The 18,084-nt window shown below is 38.7% G+C and overlaps 1 protein-coding gene across 3 annotated transcripts in view; it reads right to left on the reverse strand.

Moving 5' to 3' along the window:
• LOC112147173 (location of vulva defective 1) overlaps positions 1–17,920 on the reverse strand; it is a 20,188-nt gene extending 2,268 nt beyond the window's left edge. The window contains exons 1-3 of one of the 3 annotated variants that reach the window (XM_024273355.2): positions 8,153–8,582; positions 7,952–8,069; positions 6,975–7,720 (exon numbers count right to left, since the gene is read on the reverse strand). In XM_024273355.2, coding sequence (XP_024129123.1) covers positions 7,195–7,720; positions 7,952–8,069; positions 8,153–8,219 — 711 coding nt within the window. In that variant the 5' untranslated portion in view covers positions 8,220–8,582 and the 3' untranslated portion in view covers positions 6,975–7,194. Of the gene's footprint in view, positions 1–6,974; positions 7,721–7,951; positions 8,070–8,152; positions 8,583–16,477; positions 16,586–17,451 lie in introns of those variants that run through there. The other 2 variants (XR_002919410.2, XR_002919411.2) reach the window with 2 other exon arrangements.
• Positions 17,921–18,084: the final 164 nt, after the last annotated feature.

Genomic DNA, 18,084 nt, shown 5'->3' on the forward strand with positions numbered 1-18,084 from the left:
AAGGCAGATGTACTGAACTATTTACCTAGTTTGTGAATGGTTTACCTCTAATTAGGGCAACATTTTAATGTTATCGATTAATTCAAATTTGTTGTCATAGAGTTTATTTTTTTGAAAATGGAGATTTTATTTTTCCTGCTCTCTTGGGCTTCCGTAGTTCAGTGTAAAGTCAGCTCGTCTGTATCTTGCTAAGCGCACACATGAAAGCTGCAGCTAGCAGAGGAGCATCTTCACTGAGGCACAGAGAGACTAAACGCTTGTTCTCAAAAAAAAAAAAAAAAGGAAAGAAAGATTAGAAAAAATGCGTGTGACCCCAGAAGCCCCACTCAAACCACCACCTCCCTTCGCTAATTGTCTCTGCGTTTTAGCTCTTTCGCTGATGCAGCAGCGGACATGCGGCGATTTTAAACTTGATCCAGACAGAACTGGAGCATAAAGCTGCTGGTCTACAGCAGCAACAGAATGTTTAATAATGCTGATTTAAAGACAGCGCTGTTGTTACACATTGATGCTAGCATGCTACGATACTAGCTGCTAATGCTAACAAGCATTTCCTGTGTCTCCTATATGTAAACACAAAGGATCAGTTCAAAGTCTGGGAATGTTTTAAGATGAGGCGGATAAATAGAATAACAGTAATTCATAGTACATTTATAAAAACTGTATTTTATAATATAAAAATAAATTAATATAATGATAATAACCACTTTGTACTACAAGTAGTCTCTTTGTAACCTTACAGAGCCAGTGATGAGCTAAAAACATAATAGTTTTTTTTCAAGATAATGTCCTTGTAAATTCCATACCAAAATAATATAACAATTTGTCATGTAAAAATATGTCAAGATTTTGTCTATTGGCCAACTTGACTGGTGAGTCAAAAATTAGATTTTGGTCATTAGGGTTGTGACTTGAAACCTGGAGCATCAAACCACACACAATAAAATTAGTTTGAAGGCTGTTGCTATCAAAATTGCTCTGCCGAATGAGTGTAGTGTGTCTCTTTATTAGAAGCTTAACCCTTGTGCTGGGTTTAGATGAACCCCCCTTACATTGATGCGTAATCCCTCTCATGACACAATTGGACAGGATTTTGTCTGCCACGGACACCAGTGACGATAAAAAAAGTTCAGTGCGCTGTTTTGTGGGGTCCAGATGACCCCACTTTTAATGTACACATGCCTAGGATAGCACAAGTATTACGCTAGCTGTAGCTCACAATACACCTGCTGCATTGTTCTACAAACATTTTTACAGCTCATATTTAGTTGCACTTTGTCTTCGAGCCGATTTCCAAAAGAAATGTTAAAATAAAATAGTTGTTAAAATATTAGAGATGTCCCGATCATGTTTTTTTTAGGCCCAATCCGATTCAGAGTCATTGGATTTTGTGGATTTGCCGATACCGAGTCCCAAGTGGAGTATTTATCCGGAATAATAAGATTGAAATATAAAGCGTTGATCATAATAAGAACAAATGAAATATCCGATCCTGATCGGACAACGGAGCCCGATTTCGATTGAGTCTTCAACCACGTGATCAGGCCTGATTTCTGATCACGTGATCTTTTCGATACATGCCTGTAAAATATTCTGCCAACTGTAACCTTTGTTAAAATTAAAAATGGGGGGGGGGGTCGATTAAAATTGGTAATCGAATTTGGAATGAAAAAAATCGGAGATTAGAATTTTTTTTTTTGCCTTTATCGCCCAACTCTACCTCTAATTGAACCAATCTTGGATTTCATAAAGTCATTATTATCAATCAATTAATGAATCAATGTATTATTTGCAGAGCACTTATAAAGGCAGAAAACAACCACAGTGCTGAACATGGAAATAAAGTCAATAAACAATAAAATAAGAGAAACAGAAAAAGCAATAAAACAACAAAAGCAACGAAGCAATAAGACACAATAAAAAAATAAAATAAACTGGCCCACTAAATCTGCTCATGAGTTAAAAGCCTGGTTAAAAAGCTGACTTTTTAAGAGACTTACAGAGCAAGTAGACCACACATAACAGGGAAGCGCATTCCAGAGTTTGGGACCAGCAACTGAAAAGAATCTCTCTCCCCTGGTCCCAAGCCGAATCCTGGGAACCATTAAAAACATCTGATCTCCAGATCTTAGGACTTGACATTGACGACAAAAAAATTAAAAGTTCTGAAAGATATTGAGGTGCCAGACCATGTAGAAATTTAAAAAACAGAAGTAAAATCTTAAAAACAATCCTAAAAGACACAGGCAGCCAATGAAGTGAGCACAAAATTGGGGTGATGTGCTTACACCGTCTTGTCTCCATTAACAGGAAGACAGCTGAATTTAAGAAATAAAGAAAACGTTAGTCTGGTTTTCAATACTTTAGAAGTCTTTGAAAGAGAAGATTACAATACAATCCAGAAATGTCCAGTATTAATCACCATGGTCACTATGCTGAGTGACATACAATCTATAAACATTCTATACACAATGTTTTACATTTTCTAAGAAGAGAGGAAATCGAATTCTACTGAATATGACCCACTAGCAACACTGTCCTCTCGTTCATTTGAGCAGGATGTGGTAATTAAAGCGCAAAGGCAGGCTTGTGGCAACAAATAGAACAACAAACTGTGAAACAGGAAAAAGTACGCAATGCACTATGAGCTGTCAAACTGAATGTCTCACCGCAATTTGAATGAAAAGATAAAACTTTTAACATTGTTTTATCTACAGGTTACTAGTTTGGGTGTTTCTTCTTTTTGTTTTGTCATCGAAAGGTGTCATTCATTATTCTTGTTTTTTCATTCATTTGAATACAATGCATCAAGTTTCTGTTTTGTGTTCAACTTAAATTTGTATTTTATAGGAATATAGAGTTTAGATTCTTCAACTTCTCCAAACTTAAAAACTGAATTTGGTAAGTGATGTTTATAATAAAGTAGATACCACTGCAACTGTGTGAGACAAAATATAAAAAATAATACATTACATCCAATTATTGTAAGTTTGTGCATAAGCACACCAAAATAGGTGGTGAGACCCAATCATAAATAAGAAATGAAGTAAAGAAAGGTACCTTTCCAATAGTGGCTGTTCTGTAGTAGATGCCGAGTCCTAAAGGCGTTTGTCACGTTAGACGCCGGGCTCTAATAGGGGCCAAAAACAGTATTAAAAAGTCATGTATTTGTTTTTTTCCCAGAATTTTGAAAACTCCCATTCAATAATTGGAACAACTGTCTGGAAAATGTTGTATGCTTAATAAAAATTGTGTTAGTAAACCACTCTGTTGCAAACAGGCGGGCAGACAGGTGGATCCAAGTGAAGCAGGTTATTGAACAGATGAGTGAGTTGGAGTCAAACTCCACTATAAGTCCATGAAGCGAAGGTAGGGTCGGGCAGGCAGAGGTCAATCACAAGCATAGAAGTTTCAAGGATCAGACTTCGGTTAACGTAGTTAAAGCGTGGGTCAGAGCAGGTGGCAGAATAACAGAGTCAAAACAGAGACAGGGTCAGGAAAACAAAATGTCAGGTCAGGACAATAACATTTGGTAATGCATGCAATAGCGGCATCCGGGGACTATGCACTGAGGTGACTGGGAGATGTAGTGAGTCAATAGTCTGGGGACTGCTCCAGTCAGTGACCAGAGGAGAGAACTCTGACTTCTGACAAACTACCATAGAACTGTATTTTCTTAACCCCTAAGAAGTGATGGTGACATCAGTAAAAACAAACAAACAAAAAAAAAAACAATTGTACTTTGTTGATCCATTTGGTCTGTCGTATATCCCACATTGTTATTATTTAAGGAAACATGGGTCTGGGCTCTTATGGGTCAAGACCCAACATTGTTTCATACCATTACACCAGTACAGAGTTGAGAAAACCATAGTGGGACCACACTTGAGTGTGGAACATGTGTTCACTACATAAACCCATCCCCGAAAGGTGATGTGGGTTGGAATCACAGCCATGCCCAGGCCCCACTTGGTAGTTTAACCCTGAATCTAAACTTTGTCTCATCCAGGGTTCATGTTTACAGTCATCCCAACATTTCTGTCATGAGACATGTTTGCTGACATTCAGGCAGACTGGCAAGAAAGCCAAAGATTGGAAGGTGTACATTTCTGGGTACACATGTTGGCTTCAACTTTTCCTTTTCTTACTCTAAGTGTCATGACTTTAAAATCGGAACAGAGAGAGAGAATGGCAGAGGGACCATGGAATGAAGCAATTTTGCAGTTTGAACCACTCTAAGTTTTTTTGGAAAATTATAAGCCAACATGTGTTCCAACCTTTTTATACCCAAGGGAAGGTGGCATGCCAGTGTGGTTCTTAACAGTTATGATCGCCAGTGACGTAAAGCTTTTGGGCAGCTGGCTTTGGGTGGCTTGCTTTGAGCATGAGCGAGCTTGGTTTTGGGTGGCAGGCTTTGAGCAGGAGCGAGCTTGAGGTTGCAGTAACAGTTTTCCACTGTCATGTCGTTTGTTTTTACTCCGAGTTGCCTGACTTGACCGGCTTCCTTCCAGTTCCCAATATTAGACAGTGTTCCACTCAGCCTTGATTCTTTTACATGCTTTTATTTGTTTGAAGATGGTACAGGTGCATGGATGCTTTAAAAGCAGAAGCAATACCTGGGCATGTGGAAAACTGGCAGTCATTTATGAAACTATGTGCTCAGAGTGTCCTCTGCAGAAAACACCACTGCTTTTATGCCCACAGCAGAGGAGTCTCCTTGACTGCTCATTTCCTCCACCTGCTCACACACCTGGTTTCAATCAAGGAGAAGTGTCTGATTATCTCAGGGAAGGAGGGGGAGTGACGCAACAGATTTAGTTATGGCAAGATAGCAAAACAGTAAGTTACCAACACAAAATAAGAAGACTGCAAAGAGTAGTTAATTGCAAGAGTGTTATCTTGCAAAAGCAAGCATTGAAATGGTATCTCTATTCGAACATGATCCGACACTGTTTTGTGGTCTCACACATATAGCTATCTTTGCATGTTATCAGTTGTTGACTTCCCCTTTTTGCATTTGTGTCTGTTAATACTCTAAGCCGTCTTTTGGATTTCTTTGCTTCAGATCACAATTTCTTCCTATTTGAAACAAAGAAATCCAGCTAATATATTTTGGGAAACAAAAAAGACGCTGTGCTGAATAGATAGATATTTTGAGATGTCACACCAGAGAGACTATATTTTATAGCTTGGCTAGCTTTATTATTAATTTTCTATGAAATATTGAAAAGGTGAAGGTTGTAGGAAGTAAAAAAAACATGTCATTAATGAATGTTTGCTTAAAAAACATTTCCTGGGAATGCAAGTAATCAGAGGTCATAGAGGGAAATGTCATACACAAATTAATGTTTGACACACTCACTGGCCACTTTATTTGATACACCATGCTGGTACAGGGTTGGACTCCTTTTTGCCTTCAGAACTGTCTTAAACCTTTGTGGCACATATTCATTGATGTACTGGAAACATTCCTCAGAGAGTTTGGTCCATATTGACATATCATCACACAGCTGCTGCAGATTTGTTGGCTTCACATCCATGAGGCCAATCTCCAGTTCCACCACATCCCAAAGGTGATCTATTGGGTTGAGATCTTAATGTGGAGGCCATTTGAGTCCAGTGAAGTCATCTTCATATTCAAGAGATGATTCCAGCTTTATGACACAGTGCTTTGTCCTGCCGGAAGTAGCCATCAGAAGATGGTACTCTGTGATTTTAAAGTGATGGACAGGGTCCTCAACAATACTCAGGCAGGCTGTGGAGTTGTAACCACGATCAATTGGTACTAAGAGGTCCAAAGTGTGCCAGGAAAATATCCCCCACACTTTTATATCACCACCACCAGCCTTAATTGTTAATACAAGCCAGGATGGATCCATGCTTTTATGTTGTTGATGCCAAATTTGGATTTTATCATCTGAATGTGGCAGCAGAAATGGAGACTCATCAGACCAGACAACATTTTCCCAATCTTCTATTGTCCAATTTTGTAAAGTCTGTGTGAATTGTAGCCTCAGTTTCCTGTTCTTAGCTGACAGGAGTGGAACCCAGTGTGGCCTTTTGCTGCTGTAGCCCATCACTTTGTATTTTAATTAGATCAAGATAATGAATTCTGACACTTAACCGTCTTACGTCATTTGATTTTACACCCCATCATTTTCCAACAGTTTGTTTGGTTTTGTTTTCCCCCCACTGAGCTCTTTCATGACTAAACACTCAGTCATGCAGCTTATTAATTGCATAACAATTCTTTTTGGGGACCTATCTCTGTGACTTTTAACTGAACTTCAGTGTCACATTTGGTAAAAACATTAAATGTTTTACATATTTTTGAAACAATCACCCTAACCTTCCAGAATGTCCGTAAACTGGTGTGTGTTTGCACAGGATTCTTATCATCATTATTTCTACTTTCATAAGTAGCTTTAATTTTGTCTGGATGGTTCAATAAAAGATTTTAAGATTTGGTGAGACTTTGAAAGTCTGGTCTGATTAACACTTCTACGACAAATAGTAAAAGTCTTTAAACTAACAAGGCATTTGTTTATGCAGTTCTCATCCCTGTCTCTACAGGTTAGTTCTGAAGACACTTTTCTCATGTTTTCTGTGTCTGAGATAGTCATGTACATTGTATGAGAGAGATGTCTAAGCTGGTTTCCTGTTCTGCAAAGTTTATCATTTAGAGATCCACTCAGATACACAACAGCTATGAACACATCTTCATGGTTGCCAGAAGTTTCTTTCATGTGATTTTCCACTTGAGCTGTTTAAGACACTTTGGTGTGTCTGATTATTCCACCCAAAACCCTACACTCAAAACACATCCACCTTCAGGATGGAGGTGTAAGTGAGAGAATGCGTTTCAAATCTCAGCTGGTTTCAGAATGTACTTGGTGTTGGTTCTAGAACAACAACAAAAAAGACTGAAAACCACAGCAAAAAGAAATGCTTGTGACAAAAACAGTTTCTGAAAACATTTATTTAACAAAGACAGGACCGTATAAACTCTTATTTTTTTCATTTGACACAAATTTCAAAAATATCTCTCTATAGTGATATAAATACATGAACATAATGTATATGTGCCTGTATGTGGGAGAATGTAAGTATGTATGTATATATATGTTGTTACTTTTTACATAGTTTGGGGTGTGTCCCTCTGATGTATCAAAGTAAGTTTTAATTGGGTTATGTTTATTTGTATCGAAGAATTATCTGTAATTCTTTTCGGGCCTCTTTTTTCTGCCATTTCTTCATTGTCCTTTTGTTTTTTCTTCCATTTCTGCCTCGTCTTCCTCTGTTTCCATGCTTTCCATTTCCTTTTCCTCTTTGCCTTCTGACTGAAGCCTGATTTGACGATGGCGCTGCAGTTGGTTTCAGAGTGGACGATGCCAATGTGGATGCTGCTGTTGTTGTTTCGGTTGGTGCCACTGTGGAACCTGAATGGGTCGGGGCGGACCCCGGATGGGTTGAGGCGGACCCTGAAGGGGTCGAGGTGGACACCGACGAGGTTGATGTGAACACAGACGAGGTCGATGTGAACACTGTCGATCGGGTCGCCGCTGGGGTCATTGTATACCTTGATGGAGTTTTGGTACTTTCTGCTCCTTTTTTCTGCGCCTCCATCACGGGTTTCTTTTCATCCAAGGTCCTCATGACTTCTTTTGTCCAACTGGAGTTTGGGTCAGCGCAAATTGTCTTTCCTTTGACTGTTAGAAACCTGCAATGAATGTTGAGCTGTTAGGAATATACAACACACTTGAAATACCTTTTGGTTTTGTGCTCAAATATTTTTTCAGCATGACACAAAGATATTTCAACTCAGTTAACAATATCAGATACACACTTTTATCAGGAATTAATATGTTAGCTATTGGGATAAAAAAAATCAATTCTCAACATCTCCTGGTAACTTGGTGTTTAGTAAAGTTTTAAAAATATAGATACTTACATTACAACTCTTACATTACAGATGCTTTCTTCTTGAATGGTATAGCTGACAATTTTTGTTTTATGAACTTTTGTGTCTGTTGGCTTGGGACATTTGCAGTCGTGCACCATACCATGGACTAAAAAGATGAAAAATAAAAGAGTTAATTTAACAATGACAAATAAAAGGTGAGACATTTAGAAAATTTTGAGTATTACTTACTTCCTTGAATTGAATTCATCCATGCAATAACACACAGAAGTGTGGATGAAACCAGGATGAAATTCATCCTTGTAATTCCTCCTCGACTTGGAGCTTAGAGTCCCTCAGTCCTCAGTCAGATCGCAAGGTGTATCAGTATAAAATCCCCTTCTGAATAAGTTCTGAATTAAGAAGAATTTTCGGCGCAGCAGACAAGTTGTATCTGTTCTTCTCTGTGAAGTTGTGAGCTTTCAGACTTTGAGCTCTGCTCTTAATAAATGCGAGCCCCTCTGCCTCTCCCCCTCCTCAACCAAACCTTGTCACAAGAAGCACAACCATTGCGGTTGCAGAGAGGGGAAAGGAAACTCTGAATTTATCCCCCGACAAGCTTTCACCACAAGCCTGCCCACAATGCAACAAGTGCAAGCACAAAGATTCTCACTACATACATTTACAAAGACAATCATTTTCCAACCTGACATTCACAACTTACTTTGTCTTTTAAAGTCATTTAAAGTTAGCAAAGCATCCAATTTAAAAAAAAGTTTAAATCTTGAACAGTTTTCATTTTATCTTCCATGAAATCAGTTAAATTAAACAAAGGATTTAAGTCCATGTGAATCCATGATATGGACATTATGGTGAAGAAAATCTTGGAAATACAAACTTCCTTTTCTCATTTTTTAAATATACAAACCCCATCCGCTTTAAAAAAAAAAAGTCAACATTGAAGTGAATGTCACCATCTGACATCAAAGAACTTTGCTGGATTTACAGATGAATTGTTTGTAACATTAAATATAAGCATGTTAATTAGTTCACGTTTATGGACTTTTTGGGGGGTTCAGATGATTGTAACCTTCCCTTTCAGAATAAGTCAAAGTCCTCGTGGGTTTTTCTGCTCTCAAATGAGATGCAGCCTTACAGAAAGCAGTGGGCTTGAAGAAACGCACACATAGAGCTCAGTTCAAGGTGAGAAAAAAAAAAACTAAAATGGGGGGACTTCAGAGAATAGATACTGACAACTAATGATGGAAAGTCTTTAACAGCTCAAGTTGTGTTCACACCGCCCTGTGGCAACACACGTTAAAATGCCCATTTCCAATAGAAAAAAAGTCTATGGAAACACGCATTTTGGGCTTCTGCATTAAAAACACTTACATTTACGCAAGTTTCTACAACCGTTTTTGGACTCTACGTACACAAAGTGCTGTAATTCAATACATGTTTATATGACACTAAATCTTTCATCTACTGTATTGAAATCTCCTTCTTCACCTTTCGGCTTATCCAGTTTTGGGGTCACCACAGCGAAAACAGCACCTACTGTTTTGCATCAGTGATTTGGCAGAGTTTTTACACCGGATGCCCTTCCTGACGCAACCCTGTACTTGAAGGGACCCGGTTTGGCAGCGGCGTCAAGGGTCTTGCCTAAGGACCCAATCTATATGGGGATCAGTAGACACCCCGGAGATTGAACCAAGGGCTCCTGCGTGCAAACACTACACCTAGCCCACTGAGCCATACAGCCGCCTACTGTTTCGAAATAGGGCTGTGAAAGATTAAAGCCTGCAGCAAGATTTGAAAAATTTGCACCACTTCGACATTTCTCACATAACCTCTTCTGTAGGTGGCAGTCATGCGCTAGTAAACAGTAAAATAAGAAATAGAAGAAGAAGTCCCTATCTGCATGTCCAGTGTAAACACCATGGGCTACATACACATTCAAGAACTCACATTTAGTTCGTTCTTGAACGTGGGTCAAGTGCCTGGTGTGTTAGCTTCACAGAGCTTGTAGTTACAACTTCTTCACAGTGCCAGCAATTTAACCAGGTGTGGGCGTTCATCTGCTGTCAGACTACAAGGTAGATGTTGTCCTGCGCTTTACAGGCTCTAAGAAAAAAACAGCCATCCTTCAGAGAAGTCCAGTCTTTCAAATTTGTGGAGTTTTATGGTCACCGAATCACAACGCAAACACACACTTGATAAAAAGCATGCAAACAGACAGATGCAAATACACCCATGATAACTTTCTAGTACTTTTGCTTTGTTTGAGCAACACCCCCCATCCATCCATCCATCCATCCATCTGTAAATCTTTACCATGGAATGGAGTAAGAAGCCTTTCCCAAGAATATCACAAGGTGAAGGCAGGCTTCACCCTGGAGAACCTTTGCTCACTAGAAGAGACTCATCATTCCTTTAACCCTGCCGGTTCCTGAAAGGAGATAAGTCTGACTAGATCATTAATTCCTCCGTTATTACTTGCTGTCCCAAGCAGCCGGTGGATCACAGCCAGCAGGAACTAGTTGTATTATAACACAGAACCGTGTTTCTGAAGTGTAAAAGCAAAAACAATTGTCATTTCATGAGTTTTGATTGACTTAGAAAGGGAATAAAAAGAAAAAAAGAAATAGGTTTAAGGAAAATGTGAAATGCTAAAAAAAAACTACACACAATACAATCATGCAAAGAATGACGGCTTGTTGCAGAGTATTTTAGCTCAGGATGTAACACTTCTTTCAGAGCACGTAGGAAAAGGAATACGGAAAACCACCCCCCCCTCCCCCCCATCAATCACCTCAAACCACGCTTTGCAATGACACTTTTACAAACACATACCACTGCATGAGTCACACATACCCCAAACTCTCCCTGGACCCTTTATTCTTCATCAATTTAATATGAGTGATTCTGGGGTTGTAGAATTAGAGTGACTCAGAGAAACTGCTCACTAACCATGAATGGTTAACACTACTAAAAATAAACAGTGCACCTACAAGCAAAGCCGCAATTGTCATTTTACAAATGTTACTAAGAATTGAAGGAGTGTCTTGTCTGATGGAAATATTTAGTTGATGTGTTTTCCAACTTGAAGAATATTTTCTGTGGACAGGTCAGGGTTTAATTTCTCTTACGTGAACTCCTGTGGGGTAAAGTTGTCACACGTTGTAATGGCATGGTTTGGAAAACCCAGGAGCAGTACCACAAGTACCACAAGTTCGTTTGTAGATAGGTCCAAATAATTTAATCTCAAAATGCTTGCTCAAACAAAGTATCAGGGCTCAGGAAACTAGTCAAGAAGCAGAGACGACACTGAATGACACTGAAGCCTCAGGCAAAGTTTTTTAAACAGGCAGAGACGGATTAATAAGGTGTTGGGAAGGGTGACTGATTAACAGGGTCCACAGGAAGGTTTGCCGAGTCAAAGACAATTTGCTCAGAAAGCTGAAACAAAATAAGCAGAACATGACCCCTCCAGCTCCCAGATGGATGACATGGTTGGTCAGGGAGGTCCTGCTAAAGCGATCAAAGTGATCAGGTCCCAGTCGAGGATGTGGCATTCCAGCACCCACTGGGGATCGGATCGACTGTAACCCTCCCATTTGACCAGATACTGGATACCTCAACCAACCCTCCTGGAGACAAATAGTTCCGACAGTGTAGGCTGGACCTCTATCCACAACATAAGGTGAAGGAGTGGATACTGGAGCAGATTGGAGAAATGTGGCTCTTGCAGGTTTCAGCTTACTCACATGGAAAACTGGATGGATCCTGAGGGTGGAAGGGATATCAAACCCAATTGCAACAGGGTTGATAATCTTGGTGATGGGGAGGGGACTGATGTAACAAGGTTTCAGTTTTTCGGAACCCCCTTTGAGAGGCATGTCAGTGGAAGAAACCCACACTACGTATCCCACTAGAGCAGCAACCCATCTGAAATTAACCACGGTAATCTGCCTCTGCAGGTTTCTTGGCAATTGTTCTCAATAAGTCCTCCAAGTACGCTGGTGGTGCCTCACAAACGCTGCCGGACCAGATGATGAGGCCAGCTGCTCTTGGTGGGGGGAGAAATTAATATTGAAACTCAGTTTTTGAGTATTTTTTTTTTTTATTATTAAAATTGGGATAAATCAGGGGCACAATTTGAAAAAGCTCTCGGTTATGACATAGAAACTGAAACGAGCAGCTCACAAACTCCCTGCTCCACTCCATTCTGATACATCCACTTGTAGACAAATGGATACATTAATGTCTTAATTTTCCTCACCTGAGCTGGCATTTGGCTCAAAACTATGGCTGGAGAACGCCAATGTTGCTCACCACTTTTGTTACACTGCTAATGTTAGTTTGGGGTTGTGAGAGGTTGTTAGCTAGCAGGAATGCTTAGATAAAAATTTGATTGGAGTGCATCCATCTACCACCCTTCACAGAAAAAAACATCTGCAGGTCCCATACAGGTCAGTATAGAGTAGGGCTGGATTGATAAAATCGATTAATCGATCTGAATCGATCCAAGCTTAATTGATCAATAATGGTAAAGTCTGCTAGCTTGATGCTACCATATAATGTGAATTCCCATAGGACAGTAAAAGCTAACGCTCGGTTGACCTAAACCAGGTGTCTGCAAACTGCGGCTCTGAAGCCACATGTGGCTCTTTTACCCCTCCTTTGTGGCTCAGTAGTTAAAGAAAATACAAAGTTTGCATTTGAAAAAGTAAGTAAATAAAAAGTTCAATTACTTCATTTTGAAAGATTTTTGAATATTCACCACAAAAAATTAACAATTTGAGGTCAATAATCACTGCCAGAATTTAGGCACCCTATATTCTAAACAGATTTTCTATTGTTAAAACAAATTAAAATATTTTAGGTGCACCTTATTGTTTGAAAAATACAACAACGGCCACTTAATGAGCTCTGATTTCATTATGTTTTTTTGATTTAAAAATTTCTCACTGAAAGGTAAACTTATTTTTTTTGTTGTTGTTTTAATCACAGCTGAAATTGCATGACCTCCTACTGCAATTGTTGCATTGAAATAATCCTTTATGACATTGGGTGTCTTTTTATTTTGAAAGGAAGTTATTAAAAGGCTATATTCATGTATATTTGTGTTTTTAATATGCCAAAAAACAATAGTTTAATTGCAGTTATCATAATAACAATACCATCAATACAAATCAGTATCCATATTTTCTAAAGGATGAAATTAGACTTTGTGGCTCCTACTGGGTTGTTGTTGGTAAGAAATCGACCCGAATGGCCGGTTAGGTGCTGAAGGTAGCAGCCCCCTGACCTAAACATAGATTGCTGACTAAATAGCAGCTTTATATACTCTCAGGCATCTTCTTCTTCTGGAATAAGCTGTAATGCTATGACCCAATCGCCCCCTAATGACCAAACTGAATTAGCAAGAATGGAGCAAGAATTGCAGACAACTGACAACTTTCTGGCTGAGTCGGTGTAAGAGCTGATTACCACACATACAAGCTGCACTTAGAAGAAAGGTCAAATCCTGACACCACAGTCACCTGCACCTTGTACTACTACAACTTGGTTTTGTAAGGCATGGATCTTATTACTGTAGATACAGTAGAAAAGGGAGAACTCATACTGTCTGCTCACAGTTTGCAGTCAGGGTTTGCCCAGGATACTCGACAGCCTACTGAGACACTCCTTACTGTTGCATTGGAGGGGTAAGTGAAGGTGTGCAGTATTTATTTGGGAGCGTGTCCGATTTTAAATCTTTTGTTTTTAACGTTCCCATCATCTTCCATTTAGTCTCCAGCACTGTGTTAACAAACAGGGTCACATCGTGTCAACAACAGCTCCTTTGTGTACTTGGTGTCTGATTCAAAACAATCTTTTAAACTCTTTTTTTTTCTTAAATAATTTGTATCATATTTAATATGTACCTGTATTTATGTTTATGATTCTATAAGCAATGGATCATAGTTGTGCTTAAAGTTGCACAATTTCCAAAATAAATACAACATTTACAGGGCTCTAGACTTAGTTTTTGTACTGGTTGCAGCGGTGCGCCTAACTTTTTCTTAGGTGCACCAGGACAAAAGTTTGGTGCACCGTCCTTCTCGACCGCGTGCATTTAACAACACATACATGGTCCCTTTCCTTTTTATTTGCTGTCAATATCTGCATTAAGACTTGAAAATGATTAAGTTACAAACTGGTAAACATAAAGCCCTTTATTTAGAACAGAGTTCTACAAAATGACGAACTACTACATTTATATAGTATATAAAATTTATAAAACTGTGCAGTTTGAAAAAGCTTAAACTTTCTTAAATTTCCACTGACAGACAAATAGATCCATGAACATCTTTGTTTTCCTGGTCTGAGCTGGAATCTGGATCAAAACTGTACGTCTGGATAGCTACGATCATGCTCAACATCTTTGTTGCACTGTAATGTTAGCTTGGGTGTGAGGGGCTGTAAGCTAGCTAGAGAGCGAGTAAACAAAGATTTTATGAGATATCAGCGTGAGGGATACTTTACACCAACAATCTCACACATCTTAGCTCTCTAATGAACTCCTGTCCTTCTGCAGGAATTGTGTCCTGGAAAAAAAATTAATTTAAAACTTAAAACACGTTGAAAAGCGGGTCAAATATAGTTGGAGTCAGACTTTAAAATGCCTCACAAAACTGAAACTCCAACTGAGAAAAAAGAACCCAAAACAAAAAAGAACATGTTTCAACTTTTGTGATCACTACAGCCATTCATTTTCATTTTTGAAATGAACTTTTGTATTTTGAAACACTACCTTTTTTATTTTTTAGAATCGTTTTGGTTTGTGGAATTTTGTTTTGATTTCTAAAACTTGATTTTACTTTTTTATTATTTTATTTTCATTTTTAATTGTCAGTGATATCATAATAAGGTTTTGCATTGATTAACTTGTTTATGTGATCTAAGCTTCAGGCCCACCATAGTTAACCCTAAAACATAAATAATGTGGCGGTGAATAAATGGCTTTTTGGCTCTGCCTTTCACAAAATTGCCGTGTATCAGCTGATTCTGACGCAGAAAAAGGCGCTATTCTTTCCTGCGTTGCTTTGGTAGAAGCTCATAATGACAGCGCTGCAGCACAAAACTGTTTTTCTTGCGGCAGTGTCCGACGATAAACGTGAATTTAGTAAACACAAGTGCACAGAGCTGCATGTCAGTGCGTGGTTCGTTTCCTTCGCTTCAGAATCCGCTGGAATTACACTCGTCACGTTAACGGTAGATGAAAGAATCCATCCTAAACACTGTAGCTAAAGCTCCGGTGTTGAGGGATTTTAACACTGTTTTCACTGGCTTCACCTGCCGCCAGCATCAGGCACAGGGTGAGTGCGCACGGACCCAAACTGAACAACTCTGGAAGTGTCTGCTTGATTAAGCACCGATGTGGCTGGTGTGGAAGCAGCTTCAGATGTACATTCAAATAAAATAATAAAAATTATTATTATTAGGTTGCTACACATACAGGAAGGAGACTTCTGGAGTCACTAATATTATGTGGTTGTCTTTTTCCTCCTCACAGAAGACTAGTTGCACCAGTGCGACCAAGAATTTTTTTTAGCAATGAAAAAAATTTCCAATGAAAAATCTGGTCGCAAATGCAACCAAATTGGTCGCACTCTAGAGCCCTGATTTATCAATGTTAACATTTGTTCAGTTTTCAATATTTTGTGCATTTCTACATAATTTTTACATCATTCCCCCCATTAAAAAATAAATAAAATAAAATCTGTGTCATCCTTACAGATAGTGTCAAACACTTGACCTAAGTCAGATGAAGGTTTTTGTATTTTGCTTATTCAAAGTTGTATTCAAAAGCTCTGCAAACCACCTTTAGGTTTGAGGCAGACAGAATTCTGAGAGGATTTTCTAAAGCCTGGCCCCTGGTGTGAACCAAGTGTGGCATCTGTCAGGAGTTTGGAAAATGGAGGCACCGCAAGTTTGAACCCTCATAAAGAGCAGATCACTGCTGGAAGGTTTTAGAGGTAGAGATGTGTTTGGAGAAGCAGAGATATTTTTGATTTGCAACAAAAGAGCCATACATGCCGATCAATACACTGACCTTTCTCAAGCCGATTGCGTGATATCCTGCTTCATCTCCTACTCTTTGGATGTTGTTATTCTCTGATTCAGCTGCACGTGAACAGACCTCTTGCCACATTTGCTTGATTCTAGAGCTTGTTTTACTTTTGAATCATTTGAAAAGTAAAGAATTTGGTCAAATTATACTACTGGATTAATAACCAAAGTCTAAAGGGAATAGCTATACTAAGAACAAACATGTGTATTAACCTTCCCTTTTAATAAATTAAAAGAAAAGAAATACAAATAAGTAGCAGTTTACATTTTTACCGATTTTCTTATTTTTTCCTGTAAAACAATATTTATCCCAAAAACAAAACAAAAAAACAAACAATGATGACATAAACTAAAGCCAGCATCTAATGTCTTCTATGTTGCAGGCCTGAATCAATGCTGGGGTACATTGCATCAAACACTTTACTCAGTGAGCAAACAAAAAAATACATAAATCTGTACCTTGGGTAAAGAAATACGTCCACTCAGTTCACTCGTGCGGTCCCTCAATGTCTTCGTCTCTCTTAACGATGCAGGTTAGCCAACCTGGCTGCAACATGGCTCCTTCTCCTGCAGGTGCAGGATGAGTGATCAAGTAGGCGCGCATGTTTGTGCAGCTTTGGCACCAGAACTTTCTGCCAGACCAGACGTTTTGGCCGGTGTGCGAGGCTGCAGCATTCTCTTCTTCTTAGAATTAGTTTAACTAGATTGGTGGATAATATACAAGTAAGCACGTCTAGTGATATTAAAGTCCACAATTTTGTCTTTAACCTGATTCTGGAATGTTTTCAATCTGTGCAGTACAAACTAGGAAATTTTACGGACGAAAGTTGCAGTTCACAAAACCACTCATCAGCTTTTTAAGATAAGTTAGTTGTTGTCTAATTTTGCTACTAAACTATTTTTGTTTTTGTATTCATCATCTCCTGCATATTTCATGGGAAAATAACAATTAGCAGGTATTGTTTGTTTGTTTTTTTCATTCGCAAGCATCTTTGTTCAAGAAGTGAACATTGGAAGATGAGGTCACGTGACCAAATTTAGCAAGCTGATTGGCTGCAAACGATGTCTACAAGCATACAAGAGTAGATTTATGTATTATTATTTAATAATGTGGAAATGCATATTGAATTAATACCAAATTTGTCATTTAATTCTTGTATTTTTTTTTCGAATAACTTTGCAATGATACCTCCCTTTCAAGGTCTGGACAAGTAATGAGAAAGTTACGACACTTTGAACACACTAATCTTTGTTTCTGGTCACAACAATTTTACTGTTTTGCTGTTTCTTCGGGAATAGAATTACACCCTACTTGTGATCACTTAAAATGCTCCAACTTATATTCTCAGAGCTATCTGAATGTACTTTATCCCATTGGAAATTTCTCTTTAAGCCCTTCCCAGAACAACCATTTTTAATTTTTAGTCACATACCTATTAGAAGACGGAGTCTCCACCTTCACAGCACTGTCTCAGGTCCTTCTTGGATGTTTACCAGTCCAGCGACAACTAAATGGAGTAAGGTTGATCCACGTGGTTGACGGAAAACAGCTCGGTACTGATAGCTAGCACGTGTTAGCTTAGGGTTTAACTAGCTGGTAGTTAGCAATAAAAGATCAGTTCCAAAGCTTCGCATTGAAGCTACAGACTCCTCAATCACAAAAACCAATCTTCAGATAATTCACTATGAATTAGACAAGCTACGGCAAACCAAATTTTAAATGTTAGGACTCACGAAAAACAAACAAACGCCTCTCCCGTGCCTTCCTTCTCTACGTTACTTTTTTCGGATCTCCTTTCTTCTGCGCCTTCTCACATATCCCTCCGCCTCTCTCTACGAGTGAGCAAGGAGTCCTCAAACACAATCTTCCTCATATAAGGAGTATCTAAAATAGTCCCCAAACTTCTGAAAACAAATAAATTAATCACAACACAAAATAGGTCAATAAATTAAAATAAATTAATTAATTTATCCTCTGCCCTATAACCACAAGTTATAAGACCTTTGAAACTTTAATAAATATGGATTTTCTCTTAACTGGATTACTTCTTTTCAATTACATCTGA

Source organism: Oryzias melastigma, linkage group LG17, assembly GCF_002922805.2.
Source record: "Oryzias melastigma strain HK-1 linkage group LG17, ASM292280v2, whole genome shotgun sequence".
In the NCBI taxonomy this organism is placed as follows: Eukaryota; Metazoa; Chordata; class Actinopteri; order Beloniformes; family Adrianichthyidae; genus Oryzias; species Oryzias melastigma.